At 37.3% G+C, this 17,116-nt stretch overlaps 1 protein-coding gene across 1 annotated transcript in view; it reads right to left on the bottom strand.

The window, feature by feature from the left end:
• Positions 1-17,116, bottom strand: part of Ppip5k2 (diphosphoinositol pentakisphosphate kinase 2) — a 62,044-nt gene that overhangs the window by 3,634 nt on the left and 41,294 nt on the right. Inside the window, exons 24-30 of the mRNA XM_051190872.1 lie at positions 16,422-16,586; positions 13,839-14,012; positions 12,587-12,659; positions 10,423-10,542; positions 9,538-9,600; positions 6,006-6,146; positions 3,040-3,165 (exon numbers count right to left, since the gene is read on the bottom strand). Of these exons, the coding sequence (XP_051046829.1) occupies positions 3,040-3,165; positions 6,006-6,146; positions 9,538-9,600; positions 10,423-10,542; positions 12,587-12,659; positions 13,839-14,012; positions 16,422-16,586 (862 nt within the window). The remainder of the gene's footprint in view (positions 1-3,039; positions 3,166-6,005; positions 6,147-9,537; positions 9,601-10,422; positions 10,543-12,586; positions 12,660-13,838; positions 14,013-16,421; positions 16,587-17,116) is intronic.

Below are 17,116 nucleotides of genomic sequence, written 5' to 3'. Positions count from 1 at the left end.
GGGAGAATGAGAGGGAGAGGGAACTGGGATTGATTTATAAAATAAAATTGTTTCTAATTTAAATTTTTAAAACCTGAAAAAAAATAGTAAAGTTTTAGGCTTAAAAAAACCAGCCAGAAACACAAACTTCAATGAAGGAATGACAAACATCAGAAAATAGGAAATGTGGGTAAGTATAGGGCCTTATCCCTGCTGTCTGCTTCGTTTCTTTAAGATAAAGTATTACTTGAAGGAACTATTATTTTATCATTTATATATGATAACTATGTAGAAAGCACTGAGGAAATAAAAGGTAGAAGAAAAACTAAAGGAAGCTTCAAGCTTCCTATGTATATTATTTTGGAGGATACACAATTAACCCAAAGTAGACTATGAAATGTTAAGAATGTGTATTTAGAGCAGTCAATAAAAGAATACTGCCAAAAAATACAACAAAAAGCAACATACATATTTAAGTAAAATTCTACAGATTATTGAATCGATTCAAAATAAAGCATAAAAGAATAAAAATAAGTGTGAGAAAAAAATTAAAATGTCTAGTTAATAATTACATTGGGGGTCAATGGGATATAAATACCACAATAAACATGGCTGATATTTTTAGTGGATTTTTAATGCCAAATATATTCTGCCTATAAGATAATGTAAATACTTAGGTTAAGTAAGCCTCAGAAAACTGCAGCGTTATAGTCACATCATATAAAATAATCTAAGAGCAAATTTTACTGTGATAAATGGGTGAACAAAATAATACCTAACATTTGGATATATAGGCATTAAATAACAGTTCTCCAAAACACACAAAACTAAGACTCATCAAATTAAAAGAAAACTAAGTAATCCTGTAACTGAATTTGTTCTTTATAGAACTGACACATAACTACACATATCTTCTTCCTGTTCCTACCCCCTTCCAGAAGTAGAACATTTGAACACTGTAACATCATCAACCATGATTTAATGAATGATACAATTTCATCTATTCAGATCGATGACTTATCAAATACATTTTTTGTTGTTTTTTATATGGTACTATGGATCAAACCCAGAGCTTTGTATATGCACAATTCTCACTTAGAAGACTGGAATAACATAAGGTATTTAACAGTGGTCAAGAATTACATAGAATTTACAAGGTCCGCTAGAGGATGCCTTTAACTGCAAGTACTCAGAGTGCAGCAGGGACAGCTGTGTGCGCAGCTGACAGCTGAAAGTCTTATGAGAGCATCTAACAGAGGAGGACCGAGCATGCGTGAAATAAAAAAGTGATAGTAAACATACAGGAAGTGGAAAGGAGAAATCAAGAGGAGGAAAAACAAAACAAAACCAGATGACTCTGTGGTGAGTGCAAGCAAAACAAGGCGGAACACAATGTAGTATCACACACAGCAAAGTAGTTATGAAGAGCAACGTGGACATCTTACACAATGAATAAACCCTCTGACATTGTGAGTCATCAAACCTATCATAAAACATCAAATTAATTCTACCAAGGACTTCAGGTGGAAATTAGAATCTTACAAAAAGCTTTTAGAAAACATAAAAGGAGAAATATTTCCAAGATCTTTCATAGAAACACCACCACTCTGATGGTAACCCTGAAAAAAGATACTCTGCACACAAAACTACAGCCCAAAGGCATCTCATATGTGACATAGAAAGCTTCCACTTTGCTGCCGGAGTTGTTTTGATTTGTGTATATCGCACAGCATGAACAAGCAGCATCACTCAGAAATGCAAGAGTGGCCTAATAATTTAAAAAATCCACTTACAACACATTCAACACCATTTTAACTTTGTTACTTAAAAGTACTCATGCCGTGCATTTCTAAGGTAATTGGTATGTTAGAACAGCAACGTGTTCTGCAATCCCAAGAGCATTCAAACCTTTGACCCCGATCCCTGGCTATACTGACACAAGTCAGACCTCTTCTGCTGTCTTCTTCATGGCCGTGGACATAAAAACAGGACTAATTTCTTAGTAGGGGAACTATGCAAATGTCTGTTTTGTATTGTATATTAAATGCATCAAAATTATATGTAAGGCAACAGTGCAGCGTTGAACACTGCCTTTGTAGCCCTTATTTGTCTGTACAAGTCTCAAATGTATTTAAAATACTGACTGATTCATAAGGCAGGACTGCCGGGGAAATTTGTCTGGCAAAAATGGAGGTTAGCTACAGCCAAACAGCAATAAAAGAAACCACCATTCAGTGAGCTTTTACAATGTAGACCATGTACTTTACACATGTATATTCACCTCTGACAATTCTGTAACAGAATCATTACCCAGATTTTCTTAGTGGAGACTGTAGGTTAGTGTCAGGCAGGTCATATAACTAACAAGTAGTAGAGGTGACAATATAAATATATATATATATACATATACATACACATACATACATACATACATACATACATACATACATATATATATATATATATATATATATATCCCCTTCTGACTCCAAACTAAACACTCACAATAAAAAGAGTCTCTAAAAGCATTAAAGACTTGAAAAGAACATGGTATGTCTGCCATGAGATTTTACAGTGAAACCACAAAATGAGCAGAGTCAGAGTTCTCATCTGGGACAGGGGACGGTGAGAAAAGTCGTGGGGCCACAGGGGCAGAGTTAGAGAGCAGGAAAAAGCACGGAGACGGCAGCCGCGGGAAAAGGTCAACACACAATCCATCACACTGGCAAGAAGTTTTAACAAAGATGCCGACAAGAGAGCTGAATGTGGGAGTCACATCACCAGCCCGCAAATGAAACTCTGGGCAGCAGTTTTCTTTCTTTCTTTTTTTTATAACATAAAATGATGCCTTTGGACCAACAGATATGGGGTGGGGGGGGGGGGAGACACGGAGATTACATAGATAAGAGTGTGTATAAATGAGTCACAACAACAGATTTCGGATCCAGCATCACTCCTGGGGAAGCAGAAGGGAATGAAGTGCTGTGATTTTGCACCACTGACAAAGCACCCCCTGCTGCCACCGCTGTACGCAGTTCACAGTTCAAAGGTCCCTCTGACCTGCTTTGCTGCCTGCTTTGGTGCTCTTGAAGGCAGCCGGCGGCGTGGGGAGGATCTTTGTAGGTGTGTATGTATTTAAAGAAACTTTCCTTCTCATCCCTGGACTGGCACGGGAGGCCATAGAGGCTGAAAAGAAATAAACAAAAGGTAGTAACTTCCTACCATGTCTATCTTAACACTACACAAACCATCTTTTACTCTCGGGAGTTGAACCCAGGGCTTCATACATGCTAAGCAAATACTACAACACTAAGTCAGCTCCCTAGCCTTCTTTCTACTGTTTATTTGGATACAGCCTAAGATGCTCAGGCTGGCCCTGTGCTCAACACTGCTGCCCAGACTAGCATCGAAAGTGTAATCCTCCTGCCTCGGTCTCCTGAGAGGGTGGATTACAGGCCTGTGCTACGAGACCCAGTTACCAAAAATTGTAATGATATAATATAGTGAGTAAAAATATGTCCAATAATTAGTACAAATATTAGTACCAGAAAAGACAAGGTTTACAGAGTCAATTCAGTTAAGTCACCTTTCTAATAAAAAGGCAGTTCTGTCTGTCACAGTCTTAACGGAAATAAATGTTTACACTTCAACTATATTATTTCAACAATAAAAAGCAAATCCCCCCAACATCTCCCCGCCATAAGCCCACAGAGAAAAATATTACCTTTATCTTGCTCTAAGAGGCACTGAAAGGGATGGTAGGGAGCTGTGGTATAGTTTTATTGCCTATAACAAACAGTAATTTTAAAGAGAGAATCCTAATGACAAATGTAGACTTAGGAGTCACTTATTTATAAGTATCGTCATCTACTGACATATCATAGCTAAGAAAAAACTAGGTATATCATAAGAAGTTAAATAAATCATATGTTCTGCATTGCCCAGCTGAAAGCTATCTTCCGGGAAGGGAGGGGAAGTTAATGCTCTCCCCCTTCCACAGCCCAGCTTCCTCTTCTCTATGAGGTCCTATGGTCAAAGACGGGAAAGCACGCAGGGAGCTCAGGGAGCTCACTTGCATGAGTTTCTGAGTTCAGTCACTTTCAGTCACAACTTTTGAAGTTTGTCCTCAATGAAGAGAAACCTCCAATCCTATGGACTACAGTGTGTGACAGATCTTTTTATATCTAGTTCTCATAATACCTAATGACATGAAACTTTAAGAAAGATGAAAGTCTAGAAGTACAATTTGTACTCATGATATAGGGAAGAGCTCATCAGAACAAACAGGACAGGAATCTAAAATTACCTCATTAACGTCATAATAACACAATCTAATGAACTGGATTCACTATAAAAAAGTGAAGCCATCGTAAAATAAGGGCATTGCAGAATAAACCTTAAGATTATCTTTCTCTAGCTATTACATTACATTTCCTAAGAACAAAGAGACACCACTCCTGTATGACCTTCAAACCAAGAACTGCAAACTTTCTAGAATTAAACAGTATCACTAGCTGCCTGGAGCCCTTTTCACTTTTGAGACTCATTCTATATTCCCTAATTGAAGAGTTTAAAAACCTCAGCCCAAGGGAGCAATAAAACATGACATCTAAGGGGATAGCAACACACTGTAATAGAACCTATTTGGATTGTCAATTCCGATGTATTTTATTCAGTTACAGATAACGTAATGGAAATTAATTTTCTTCATTTTCTTGACTGTCTTATTTATAACTTCTTTCATTGGGTATATATTATGGATGCTTCATCTGTAACATCTGAAATTAAGACCTGCATCCCAAGGCATCTCCAAAGTGAAATAGTTTAGAAATATCCTCATTGCCAATACCGACTGACTGCCAGCCTCTACCATGTGAAGCAGAAGAAATGGCAAAGGGTGTCATGGTCTTGAGGAGGTGGAGGAATATCATTGGGACAGATTAAACTGTGAACTGTTCTCTTCAGATCTATGGTGTGATGGTCCAGCAAAGGGACGTAACATCAAGACAGGAAAGTGGCATTAATTCTAAGAACCTCAATGTCTGTATCATTTTATGCACGAGCAAAATAAATTTATAGCACCTTAGAAAAAGAGGATGATATGTTAAGGAAGTTTGTCATTTTCTAAGCTGTAACTAAAATAGTCCTATCCTCAAACTAATACTTTCCCAAGTGGAAATTCCAACATGCTGAGGGATGCTGTAGAGCTAAAAATGACAAGTGCCCCTGATGTCTAATGTATTACCACACTAAACAAACATATCAAACCACACACACACACACACACCAAAAAAAAATTTTTTTTGTTGCAGAAAACCCAAGACCTGGGTTCTTTGTAGAACTTGAACCTTTTACACATCAATGTAACTAACTCTAGGTCCAGGGAGGACACAGTCAATTCCAAAACTCACTTAGCTATGAAGTCTCTTAGTACACATGAATGCCTTCCTTAAACTACTTTCAAAGAAGTGCAGTTTAAAAGCCTGTTGCTTTAATTTGGCATCTTTTATAAAAACATCTTCCTACAGCTGAACATGGTGGCGCATGCCTGCGATCTCAGCTCTTGCGAAGCTGAGGAAGGAGGATCATTGTGAGTCTGAAGAGACCCAGGATCACACAGAGAAACCTTGTCTCAAAAACTGAAACCCATCAACACTAACAACTAAATGTCCCTACTCAGCAAAAATGGCGAGGAATGGACATGTGCAAGTTCATGTGAACGTTCTGTAAATTACAAAACATGAACGCGAGCTTTCTAGAAAGTGTAGTTTAAATTTAAAAAAAAAAAAAAGAGAAGAAGATGCTAACTCTATACTGTTTACTGTTAGAAAAAATATTTGGGAATAGAATCAAGGAAAACAGTCTATTACACATGTGTAACACAATGAAATTACTAATATTTTCTTAAATCTCTCTCTTGAAGTTCTATTCACAATCACCATTGAATTTGCATTGTTAAAATTTGGGCTATATTCAAATGATATCTATTGTCCAATAATTAAATAATAAGAAGGTAAATTCCATACACATTTCAGGAGCTTTGCGCAGAACTTCAGTTGATGGAGAAGCAATGGAAGCCAGGAAGTCATCCACTTGCTTTAAAAACAGGGCATTGTGGAGAGTTTCCAGAGGACAGATAGATGGTACCATGGAATACAGCTCAAAGCCTAAAAGAGAAGAAATAAAGAAGGAAAGAGTAAGGTTGGCTACTTCAAAACTCAATCATTATAAAGGAAGGCAATTTAATTAGGGCTGGAAAGTTCGGGTTTTTACATGCAAACACACAAGATCTTTCAAGTCATGACACCAGATGCTATGCAACATGGAACCGCAACAAGGTATGACCATGATCAATTTAAATGTAATCAGACAGTGCAGCATGCACACAATCCTTCAATGCTGCTAAAACCTAAGGATAACAAGGAGAAAAGCTGGGGTGGGGAAGAGGAGTTTTCACTTTTTAGTCTCTCAACAGATAAACAAGCTGATGCCCTATTTCCTTGAAACCAGGATGTTACAGTATCTTTTACTATCTACTTCAACAATTAAATGACAACAAAGGTAAATTCTGACACAAATTTAAAGAGTTAATTATGTAGATAATTGTGAAACACAAACTGTAATTTTTCTCTAAGGCCAATAACACCCTAACATGGTACTTGACCAACGCTTCCTCAATCGGGCTGGACTTAAAATTCTGAAACATTCCTTTACTGAACACCAATAATTACATTTTTGGAAATCCCTGGTTCAGCAAAGTTAGACTGAATAAAAAGCAATATGAAATGCAAGTATATCCATGTTTAACCATTGCACAGGCATACAAAATTTCATGATGAATCATGCAGCAATGTGTTAATGTAATCAGTGACACAAAAGTCCTTCTACATACAAATTACTTTTCTGAAACAAAACACTAATTCTTCATTCTAAGAATAAAATTACCCATGTAAAGTTTATTTAACTGAATGACTTCATAAGATAACTTTCACATACTTTTAAAATAACAAGTGTTTCCCAAAATTCAAAGCTAAGTCTTCTATGAAGAAATACCCATAATACTCAATTTTACAAGAGAATATTATTATTGAAAAAATAAGTCACCTACACTCAGATTGCAAATTATATATGTTCATTATGAGATTACATGCTATTGGGTTTATTTAAAATTTGGGAGGAACTCAAGAATTGCTGGAATTCTCAGTTAGAACAAGGGAACTTTTAAAAGGGAATTGAATATTGTTATGAAAATAACCAAAGGATTAATAAAATTAATGCTTGATTTCCAGGTGCAAACCAAAGCATGACAGACCATTTCATGTAATGTTAAAACAAAACAAAACAAAACAAAACAAAAGCAACAATCGAATACCGCAGCACCAGCTAAAGCACCTCACTCAGTTCACACAGAGGAACGAAGCTTTACAACTCCTTTTCTTCTTAAACACAAGTGGTTCATGCAAAAAAGCACAAATCCTTTCTTTGCAGTTCTCTAAAGAACATTCTTTTCTCCTGTCTCGGGGTGCTCAGCCGTCTTTTGTGGTAGTTCTTTCATTTGCCTGCTGAATTTCCAAACAGCAAATGATGTCTGATCAAACTGCTCTAGACTACACTCTTGCCATCTGTCTCACACCAGCTCTTAAAAGCACAACGAAAGGGTTAGTACAGCAATCTCAAAAGCCACCCTGCTGACATATTTGGAAGCTATAGAAACATACCACCGGAGCCTAGCCATTCCACAGAGGAAGCGGACCAGCACCTACAGAGGTACAGGTGTTCTGCACAGAGGCCCAGAAAATAAGGTAAAGACTGTCAGAAGATACTTATTCACCACATTCCTTAACTCAAGATGGAGGGAGCAGAAGTCCATAAAGTGGGTGAAAGACAGAAATAACATGAAAGTCATGGGAATAAAAAGTGAGAGGGTCAAATGACAATTTACAGGACAGATAAGAGGGAACAGCATGAAAGAAAACAAAGTCTCAAAATCCCCAAAGAGTATTTCTACAATTGAAAGGAATACAGTTCTATGCATCAAGCTGTGTAACATAGAAAAGCCACATTTAAAAGAGAAAGCCTAAACCAAAGGAATACAAAATTACTCTTATTTTCTCTTACATTGAAGTAATTAATACTACTACTACTACTACTACTACTACTACTTTTACTATAGTTAAACATAGAACTTTCCCAGAAAATCCGCTTCTTGCTATGAAAACAGAAGCTCATACAAAGCTGACTTCTCCTAGAAGGATTTCTGTGAGGCTGAATTCCTTAGGTCCTGTGCTTTTCTTCTAGGAGGCTTTTCTTCTAGGCCTGTGCTACCTTCAGAAGTCTCAACTGTATCAAGTCTACTTAAACAGCTACAATGAAGCAAAGCGGATTAAGCTGGGTGGTTAAATTTTCAGTTGAGTTTGAGTTCTTCCTAACTCAGTTCAAAAAGTACTAGCTGGCTGTTACCTAGAAGTGTTGAGAGGTATAAATAGGGAGCATAGCTGCATGCGGGTTCTTAAGCTCCCAGGATCAAAGGATCTTCACTACAAGTGACAGAAAAGCCTATATGGAATTTGAAAACCATCAGTGAGCCAGGCAGGGTGTCTGTCATCTATAATCCAAGCACTAGGGATGGCTGATGCAGGATGACTGCAAGTTTGAGGCCAACCTGGTCTGCACAGTTAAGTTCTAGCCTAGCCTGACTACAACGTCAGACCCTGTCTCAAATCAAAGGAAGCATTCCCCAAACACAAACAATCAGCAAACATTCTCTCTGGCTCTAGATCAAACTCTTAGCAAAAAGCTATGATGCCACAACAAGTGAGTTTATAGCAACAGTCACGACACAAACCTACCCAGCCCCACTATAACAGAACCTGAGCTTCTTTTAACTTTAGCTTTCTTTCTACCAGGATTTCTCCAAATTTTAAGAAGAAGTAAAGGCACCAGAAGGAGACGACTGCTGGATAACAATGAAATGTACAGCCACCCACAGACAGACTGACCCTGGAAAGTCTCTGGAGCAGTCCGCACCACACCGAGTTCTGTTCAGATAGAGAGCCGGACATCTGCGGCATAGTGCCCCTCACAACAGCTGGCTCCCGAGACCTTTACAGACACACATCTCACTGGGCTCTTTGACATGGGTTGCTTTGTATTTTTTTTTAATATCTCAATAAAACAGTGTGATCAGAAAAATAATTAGAAAAAAATAAGTGTTAAAAATCAAGAACAAATTAAGGAACAATAATTGTATTTTTAAAAAAATTGTATAAAGTAATCATTTAAGAAATTAGAATTTCCAGGGGTTAATTCAGAATTAAGGCTCATCATTACTGTGGTCATTAGACAATTTGACAAGTAATGTTCAATTACTGTGGAAATTACAGCAGAAAAGGGAGCAACACAGTATCAGTGGTTTGGAAAATAAGTGGCAATTGTGTGCCAACTGAAATTAAAAATCGATAAATGATACTGTGTATTCCATATTTTATTTAAAACAAAAGCAAAAATTAAAAAGGGACGAAAGCGGGGAGTATCTTTTAAAATAAAAAGCAAACGTACCATTGGTTGGGTGTCGAGCAAATGAGATAGAAAACCTTTTAACAGCAGACCCGCGTGTGGCGTCTGAGAAAGAGAAAAACAGGTACCTGAAGTTCACAGCTGCCAAAAGAAGAACACTTAAAACTGACGGGAAAACGAATACGTGAGGAAGTCAGACCAGGTGACATGCAGAGCGAACAATGAGAGAAAGCCAAAGGCCGGTTAAAAGCAGTAAACTGGCTTGATGGTACAGGCAAAAATGTTTAATGAAATATACAAAAGAAAGGAAAGCAAGATGACCTGGCAATTCCAGTAAATCCATGTTTTACTGACTGAATTTGTGCAGATGAGAGCAAATGTTTTAAACTGTGCTGAGCAAGAAAGAGCTGAAAATGCCCTTGCTAGGGAAAGGGACAAATTTCATGAGTCTCAAGGATGTTCTGAATATCAGAATATTAAAACCCAAGTCAAATCAACAGGGGTCCTAAAAAATACCCCATTCTACTTTATTTTATAAAAATGACTGTCGACATATTTTCTCTCACAAAATTTCCATTCTATTCTATGTTAAACGATTTGTTCATATTAATAAATAAAACAAGTGCTAGCCATGGACAAAAGTTCAAATGCTAAGGGAAATTTATTCTTCATAATCTAGGTTCTCAGTCAGCTAAAATAATAATGAAGTCATGAACTTTTCTATTTTAACAAACTACTTATTGTACATGTAGTCTAAATCTAACTGTTAATGACTGACAAAACATGGACCCTAGATGTAGAGCCCGTGGGAAGATGTCTGTAGGGCCCCACTGAAGTCTGCAGCCTTACACTTGCTTTTGAGAAACACTGTTCACGCGTGTATGCATGGGTGTAGCTATGAGTCTGTGTGTGCGTGTGCGCACATACCATCTATGCAGCCAGAAGAGGTCAGCTTTTTACGATGAGAACGAGCATAATCCTGTAGGTTAGGTGCACTTGAAGAACCCCCGAGCACTGAGGTGCTGAACAGGCCCGCACAGTGAGACCCTGATGGGAGTTAGAGAAGATACATACAACAACGGGTGTTCTTCCATTCACAGGGGTTGTCATGCAGCATGCAGTCCACGTGGCTCTTACCAACGCACAGGCAGCCTTTGGCAGTGCCTTGAGCAGATTCACAGTATGCTCGTAATAGTCTACTCATATCTATTTGAGTTCAGTGCTTCTAACAGCCACCATTATTCATCACAAACTCAAATGGAGTAATTTAGTACTGGATAAAACACCTTCTTTGAAAGATAATATGCCAACGTAATAATCAAACATACATATGCTAAAAGTACTAACAATACCACCATGCAAATTAATTTAGGAACAGAATAGAGTCTCATAGCAAATCTGTAAGAGGAGGTTATGTAAGTATCACATATATTATATGTACTAGATATATGATATAGTTATCTTTTAGCAAAAATTAACTCATATTAGATACTTTTTAATATATACCTGAAAATGAATAATCCTTCCTGATACCCCTGAATTTAAAATTATCATACTTTCTTTGTTTTACTGTAGCAGAAGTTTCCACACTTAAAAATGTTCATCACTGAGAAAACGATTAAATAATTTCTGTAAAACATATAATATGATTACTCAATGAAAGGGAGTATTATATGATCACATAAAGATACCATAGGAAGATCAAAACCTCTCAAGATAGCTGGAGGTAATTAACTAAAGGAAGACCCTCATGTATATAGGCCCCACACAGTTCAGACTCTATGGGTCTGATGACATGATGACATCTAATCTATTTGTGACAAGCCTATCTAGATCGCCATCTACAGAAAATAATATGCCATTGCTTCCCACTGTGTCTTCAATGAGCAGAGAGGTACGTACTCCACAATGCCATTCTGGCTATTCCTGATGAAGCTGCTGTTTACATTTACTGCCTGTGTGTGAGCTTCTCCCTAATGCCTCAAGGCACTACTGGCTAACGAAAACTAGCTCACCCAGAGAGGGCACTTAAAGGTCTTTCTACTTTATTTGCTCATTTATTCTTTTTCAGTTGTAGTTGAAGCCATCATCTTTTGCTGTGCTCACTGGCGACCAGCAGCTGACATTTGCACACTTTTGTTTGGAATGTGTGGCTAATTCATTTTAAGTTGGTGACTGTTATTTGCATGAAGTAAGGACTTTCACGTCAGCGCCCATACACAGAACTTGACCCAGTGACGCCACTCTGGGTAGTACACGAACCTCAGACTACCAAGAGACACTGCCTACCAGTGTTTCCTCTGCCACTTTTTAAAACAGCTGTATCATGGAATTAGTTTTAACATTTGTAGCTGGGCATGGTGGGGCATGTCTTTCATGCCAGCTACAGAGGCAGGTAGATCTGTGTAAGTTTGAGGCAAGCCTGGTCTAAATAGCAAGTTCCAGGACAGCCAGGAATACGTAGAGACACCCAGCCTCCAAAATAAATAAATAAATAATGCATAAATGAGATTTTTTTAAAAAGGTGCAATGGCACCTTTTCATTCTTACATGACTAGCAGATTTGTTTTATAGTACCAAGTATGGAGCAAAGAACCACACACATGCCAGGCAAGTGCTAGGCCACCGACCGACAGCCCAGCCCTATTATGACCACCAATCTCTGAAATGAGCTTTTCCCCATAAACTGAAGCATTCATTGAACATCTCATGTGCACAGTCCCAACACCAGGGAGGCTGAAATGAAGGCTTCCCATCAATTCAAGGACAAGCGAGGCTCTTGTCATAACAGCAGCATCCCTCCCTCCCAAGAAGGATGGGGGGGGGGGGGGAATCAAACAAACAAAAAAAACCAATGCTGGCAATTGGACGTCACAGAGTAGTCACTCAAGGGGTTAAACAACAACTTCCTGTAGTAAGAAAACTCTATCTTATGATTTGAGTTTTATAATCCAAGAGTACTGAACTAGTGCACATTAAATACAAAGTAAAGCATAGCATTTGGTCATGATTCTCAGCACCTTAGAGTTCTGTGTGTGCCTGACAGCGGGTTTCAGGGGGCATAGGGCACCTCTCCCTTTGCAGCACGCACCTACAGTAGGGTTCTGCTTCTGTTCCACCAGAGTTCTTGGTGTTCGGAGATAGTTGGAATTTTCAGATACAACCTGCGTAGAGAAAACAAAGAGTGAAATATACTGGTAAAATGAATTTTAAAATCCATTATTTCATATGCAGCCTGTTCCAGACAGACAAAGGTTAATAAGCTGTATGACAAATATTAGTAGAAATCTTTAAAACATGAAGATCATGCAAGACCCCCTTCTGAAGGGAGCCCATTTCACGTGAGGTCCTTGCAATGAAGTGGTGTGAAGCGGGCATTCATAATGAAACATGACAGATGAAAGGAAACAATCTACACATTCGCGTCATTTCACTTTCTCTTAAAAGAAGCCCATTGCCCACTGTTAACCAGCTCCTGTATTTAGAGGGGAAACGACCACACACCAAAGAAATGACAGACAGACACTGTTGAAGTCACCATACAATTTCTGATCCATGCATGGGCTTTTATCAGAGTAACCTTGAAATAGTCAGCCTTAGTGGATACCATAATCCCTTTTCCTATAAGCAAATGCATTAACTTTCCAAGAGGAAATAGCTGGAATTATCAGAAAAGTCACATGATGGCAGACCTGCCATTGTAAGATCAGAGTGTTTTAGTTTCAGATGTCATCAGAGGAAGTACTTCTGAAGTTCCTTTGGTGAGAACCACTTTTACAAATTCCTAAGTCCTGCTGTTGTGTTTGGGAAACTTCCCTTAGGTTCTATACTTCCAGATACGGTAATCACAAAGACTGATCGATACTAGATATCAGCTGCTAGCTAAGAGCAGGACACAAAATTTTTGATATTTTCAAAAATTTCACATTCACAGCAAATTCTAAATGAAATGAAGCTTTTCAAATTAACGGGTATCAAATATTCTTATGATCAAATTAGATTAATTTTGTTTCTTGAAATTTATAAGACAATTAGGGTCAAAGAAAGATTTCTTTCTTTCCAATTTTTTTATTCACATGTCTAAAAATCCAGGAGAATTAGGATTGTTAAGACTACTGTATATTTAAAAGCTTCCCATGAAAAACACTAAATGAATGCAACATGAACGGTTTCTTTTCATCAAAAAATTACCCGATACTGGAAGTACTTTTCAGTGAACTCAAACTTAATACAGAAGGATTTCCTCTGATGTAAACGACAAGGGATTAGATGTCCTTAAAAACAGCTGTTTGTTGCTCTGAATGCAGGAATGAAAAATGTTTAATGAAGTAAAGTTTAAAAACCTGTTGCCATGAGCCAAAAATACTGGATGTGAAAGCCAATGATTTGGGGGAGACAGGGGAAGAGGTGATTTGTTCCCCTGATCTGCGTCTTCGACGCCCAGTACCCACACCACTGGTATAATGCAGCCAGGTACCAGTACCCTCTGGGCTAGACACACTCAGGGGGCTCTCTTCCTGGAAGTAAGAAAAGGGGCAAAACAAAAAACAAAACAAAAAAACAAAAACAAAAAAACAAAAGCAGAGCATGCATAGTTAGGTACATTAGAGCCAAATGATCAGGAAGGAAAAATACAGTTTATTGGTATCTGCTCATCATTTTTTACCCAAAAACAAATTACTACTCATTTGTGAGCCAAATATTGAACTCCCTAATTAATTATAGATTTGGCATATAGTATGGACAACCACAGAAAGATCTTAATACCTTTAAACTTATACAAGCTACATTGCCTAATAGTTGTCCCTTCTCCTTTAAAATTAGAAAAGTATAGTGTTTCTTTTGAATGAAAATATTTAAATGTAAATCGTATTTTGACTTATTTTAGATATTGGTTAGAAAATAATTTTGTGCTATTTTTTGGTTGGATTTTTTCAATCTCAAGCACTAAGGGGTAAGATGAATTCGATGTGTCACTTAGAGGAGGAAATGAGTTGGCCATAGCGGGAACTATGACACAGAGGCGGGAAGACGGACAGACTGCGGCAAGTTCAAGTGTCCGAGCTTCTGTGTTCAGCCTTCCTCAGAGGGCTGGGAAGGTGCAGGAGGCCAAGGCTGCAACCAGCCAGCACCCTCACTCTGCACTCGTTCTAGCTTCAGTGAGGACAGAGTAAAATCTACTTGCAGGAAATGAAGAGAATAGCATTTCTTTGGGTGCCTTTTGGAAGAATACACATCTGACACCCATGGATGTGGGGATATTGGAAAAAGTCTCCAAGTTTTTACCTGAACAATTGACCTTATAAAAGCAAAGGTTTGGCACAACATAAAAATTCTCCATTGAAAGCAACTATCAAAATAGTCATGAGAAAAAGGTTTTAAAATGTGTATTGTGTTTTAAGACGTAACCCCAGCAGTGGTCCTACTGAAGGATTTACAAAAAATATAAACAAGTTGCAAAATGAAGATACAATATGTTTGCCAAGCTAGTGATACACAGATCTTTTGGATGGCTGAGGAAAAAGTGAAACTTTGAAATTCTCAAAACTTTGATTGATTGAAAGTTGCTTGTTCATCAATACATCAAAAACACTGCCTTCACACAAACGGTGGATTAGGTTATATTAGTTTAGGTAATTTCTGGTCCTTGTTTCTTCCCTATAGTTAAACATATCTGGACAAAATTTTAGATTTCTCAATTTTTAATTGAGTTTTAATAGAACAAATGATCATAAGTAGATAACTTCCCTCTTCTTTTTAAATTAACCTTTTATAATTAAGTTGAAATAGCATATTAAAGGAATGCTAAAATATTAATTTCTTTTTTAAAATTATAATAAATTTTACAAAGTTTCCCCCAACATGTAATTATCAATTATTTAAAAATTCAGAACTTATACATTATTACTATAAATGCAGGTAATATAAAAGATCAGAATTCTTTTTATTCATTATATTATTATCAAATGCTTGATAATGTGAAACCTAACTCTACCTATCTCTTACAAATAAATATCAATAAAAAGTATCTAATTTAAGAGTTACTGGTCTTTCTTCTGGGTGCTTGACTTCTTACTTCCTATGAGGAGATTTAGAAAAGACTTAAACCCTGGCCTCAAGCAATGCTAGGAAGATCATGGACAAACCAGGTAATTCAGTGGTTAAAGTACAAATACTTAATAGACATTAATAATTAATTCAATCTTCATCCTAACAGCTCAGCTTTACTTTTATGTTGTTTGAAGCTTACTCAGTAACTGGACATAATTGGTTTAACTTAATTATAGATCTTAATGCACCATTTAAAATGTCCATTATACCATCAAGCTTTCAAATTCCTATGTAGATTTCTGCCATCGGGCTAATAAAACCTACAGTGTTAACTAATATCAGGCATCATTTAAGCATCTCAGGGAATTCTTATCTACTTTTATCAAAAATAAAAAATTGCTGAGACAGTAGGCTTTTAGTCAAGTTTACTGAAGAAGAGCTAACAGTTCAAAAGAAACCTAGACGAATGCATTCAGGTTTCAGACTTCAGACAGTACTGTCAGGAGAGTGCCCACAAAGCTCCAATCGTACACTGGTCTCTGTGGGTTTCATTTGTTCATTTGTTTTGCAGAATCTCATGTAACCCAGACTGACTTCAGAGTCACCAAGGAGCCAAGGGTGGTGACTTTGACTCTTTGAATTCCTGATCTTTCTGTGTTTACCTCCAGAGTGCTAGGACATAGGTAGATATTACTGCCTGGTTTAATCACTATGTTTTCAATAGCATCTTTATATATTTGTTTGAAAAATAAAAAATGTTGATAATTAAAATTTGTCAGGTTCCTAGCTGCATAATTGAAGCTGTATTTTCTCTCCAATTTTAATTAATATAAAGTTAGCTTCCTCTATACAAAGCACTCTGCATGGGTACTTACTTCATTTGTAGTCACCTTCCTAGACCTTGGAAGTGGTGACTTCCGGTGTATATGGATTGGCTCTGATACCAATGGTTTAAACAGTATCACAGCTCGATCGACTTCATCTCTTTTAGAAGTATGAGGTTCATCATCATCAGCTTTAAGAGACCTTCTGCCTTCATTCTATGAGAAAGGAATACAAAATACTTAGAATGCAGATTAAACTAGCTCTCCCGAGCCAGGTGTGATGGTACATTCCAGTAATCCCAGCACTCTGGAAACAAAAAACTCTTACAAACACACAAATAAACTCTGAACACCAATAACATGCTTCTGATGAATCTAACAGCCAACCAACAGAGTTATTATATGAGTTTTTCCTCAGGTGAATTGACATTAATGTAAATCTTATGACATCTTTGTATGATAGGTACTGCTAGAGGCAAGCAAATTCTAAAGGGTAATTATAACCATATAAATCCAAGTCTTTAGCCAAAGTCCATCAATGATGCAAACAGATAATACTAACAAACGACAATGGGAAACAGATTAAAAATTTACTTTAGTTAAATTCTACAGTAAATATAGTATGAAAAACAGTCACTCATGTTCCAAGAACTCTAATGAATGAAACACAGTCTCAAGTTGTAAGAATCTTATAGCATGAGACAGACAAGTCAAAAAATTTAACCCACTATCTACCTGTAACAGAA

This window comes from Phodopus roborovskii, unplaced genomic scaffold (assembly GCF_943737965.1).
Source record: "Phodopus roborovskii unplaced genomic scaffold, PHOROB, whole genome shotgun sequence".
NCBI lineage: Eukaryota > Metazoa > Chordata > Mammalia > Rodentia > Cricetidae > Phodopus > Phodopus roborovskii.
This window is presented reverse-complemented; position numbering and strand designations above follow the sequence as displayed.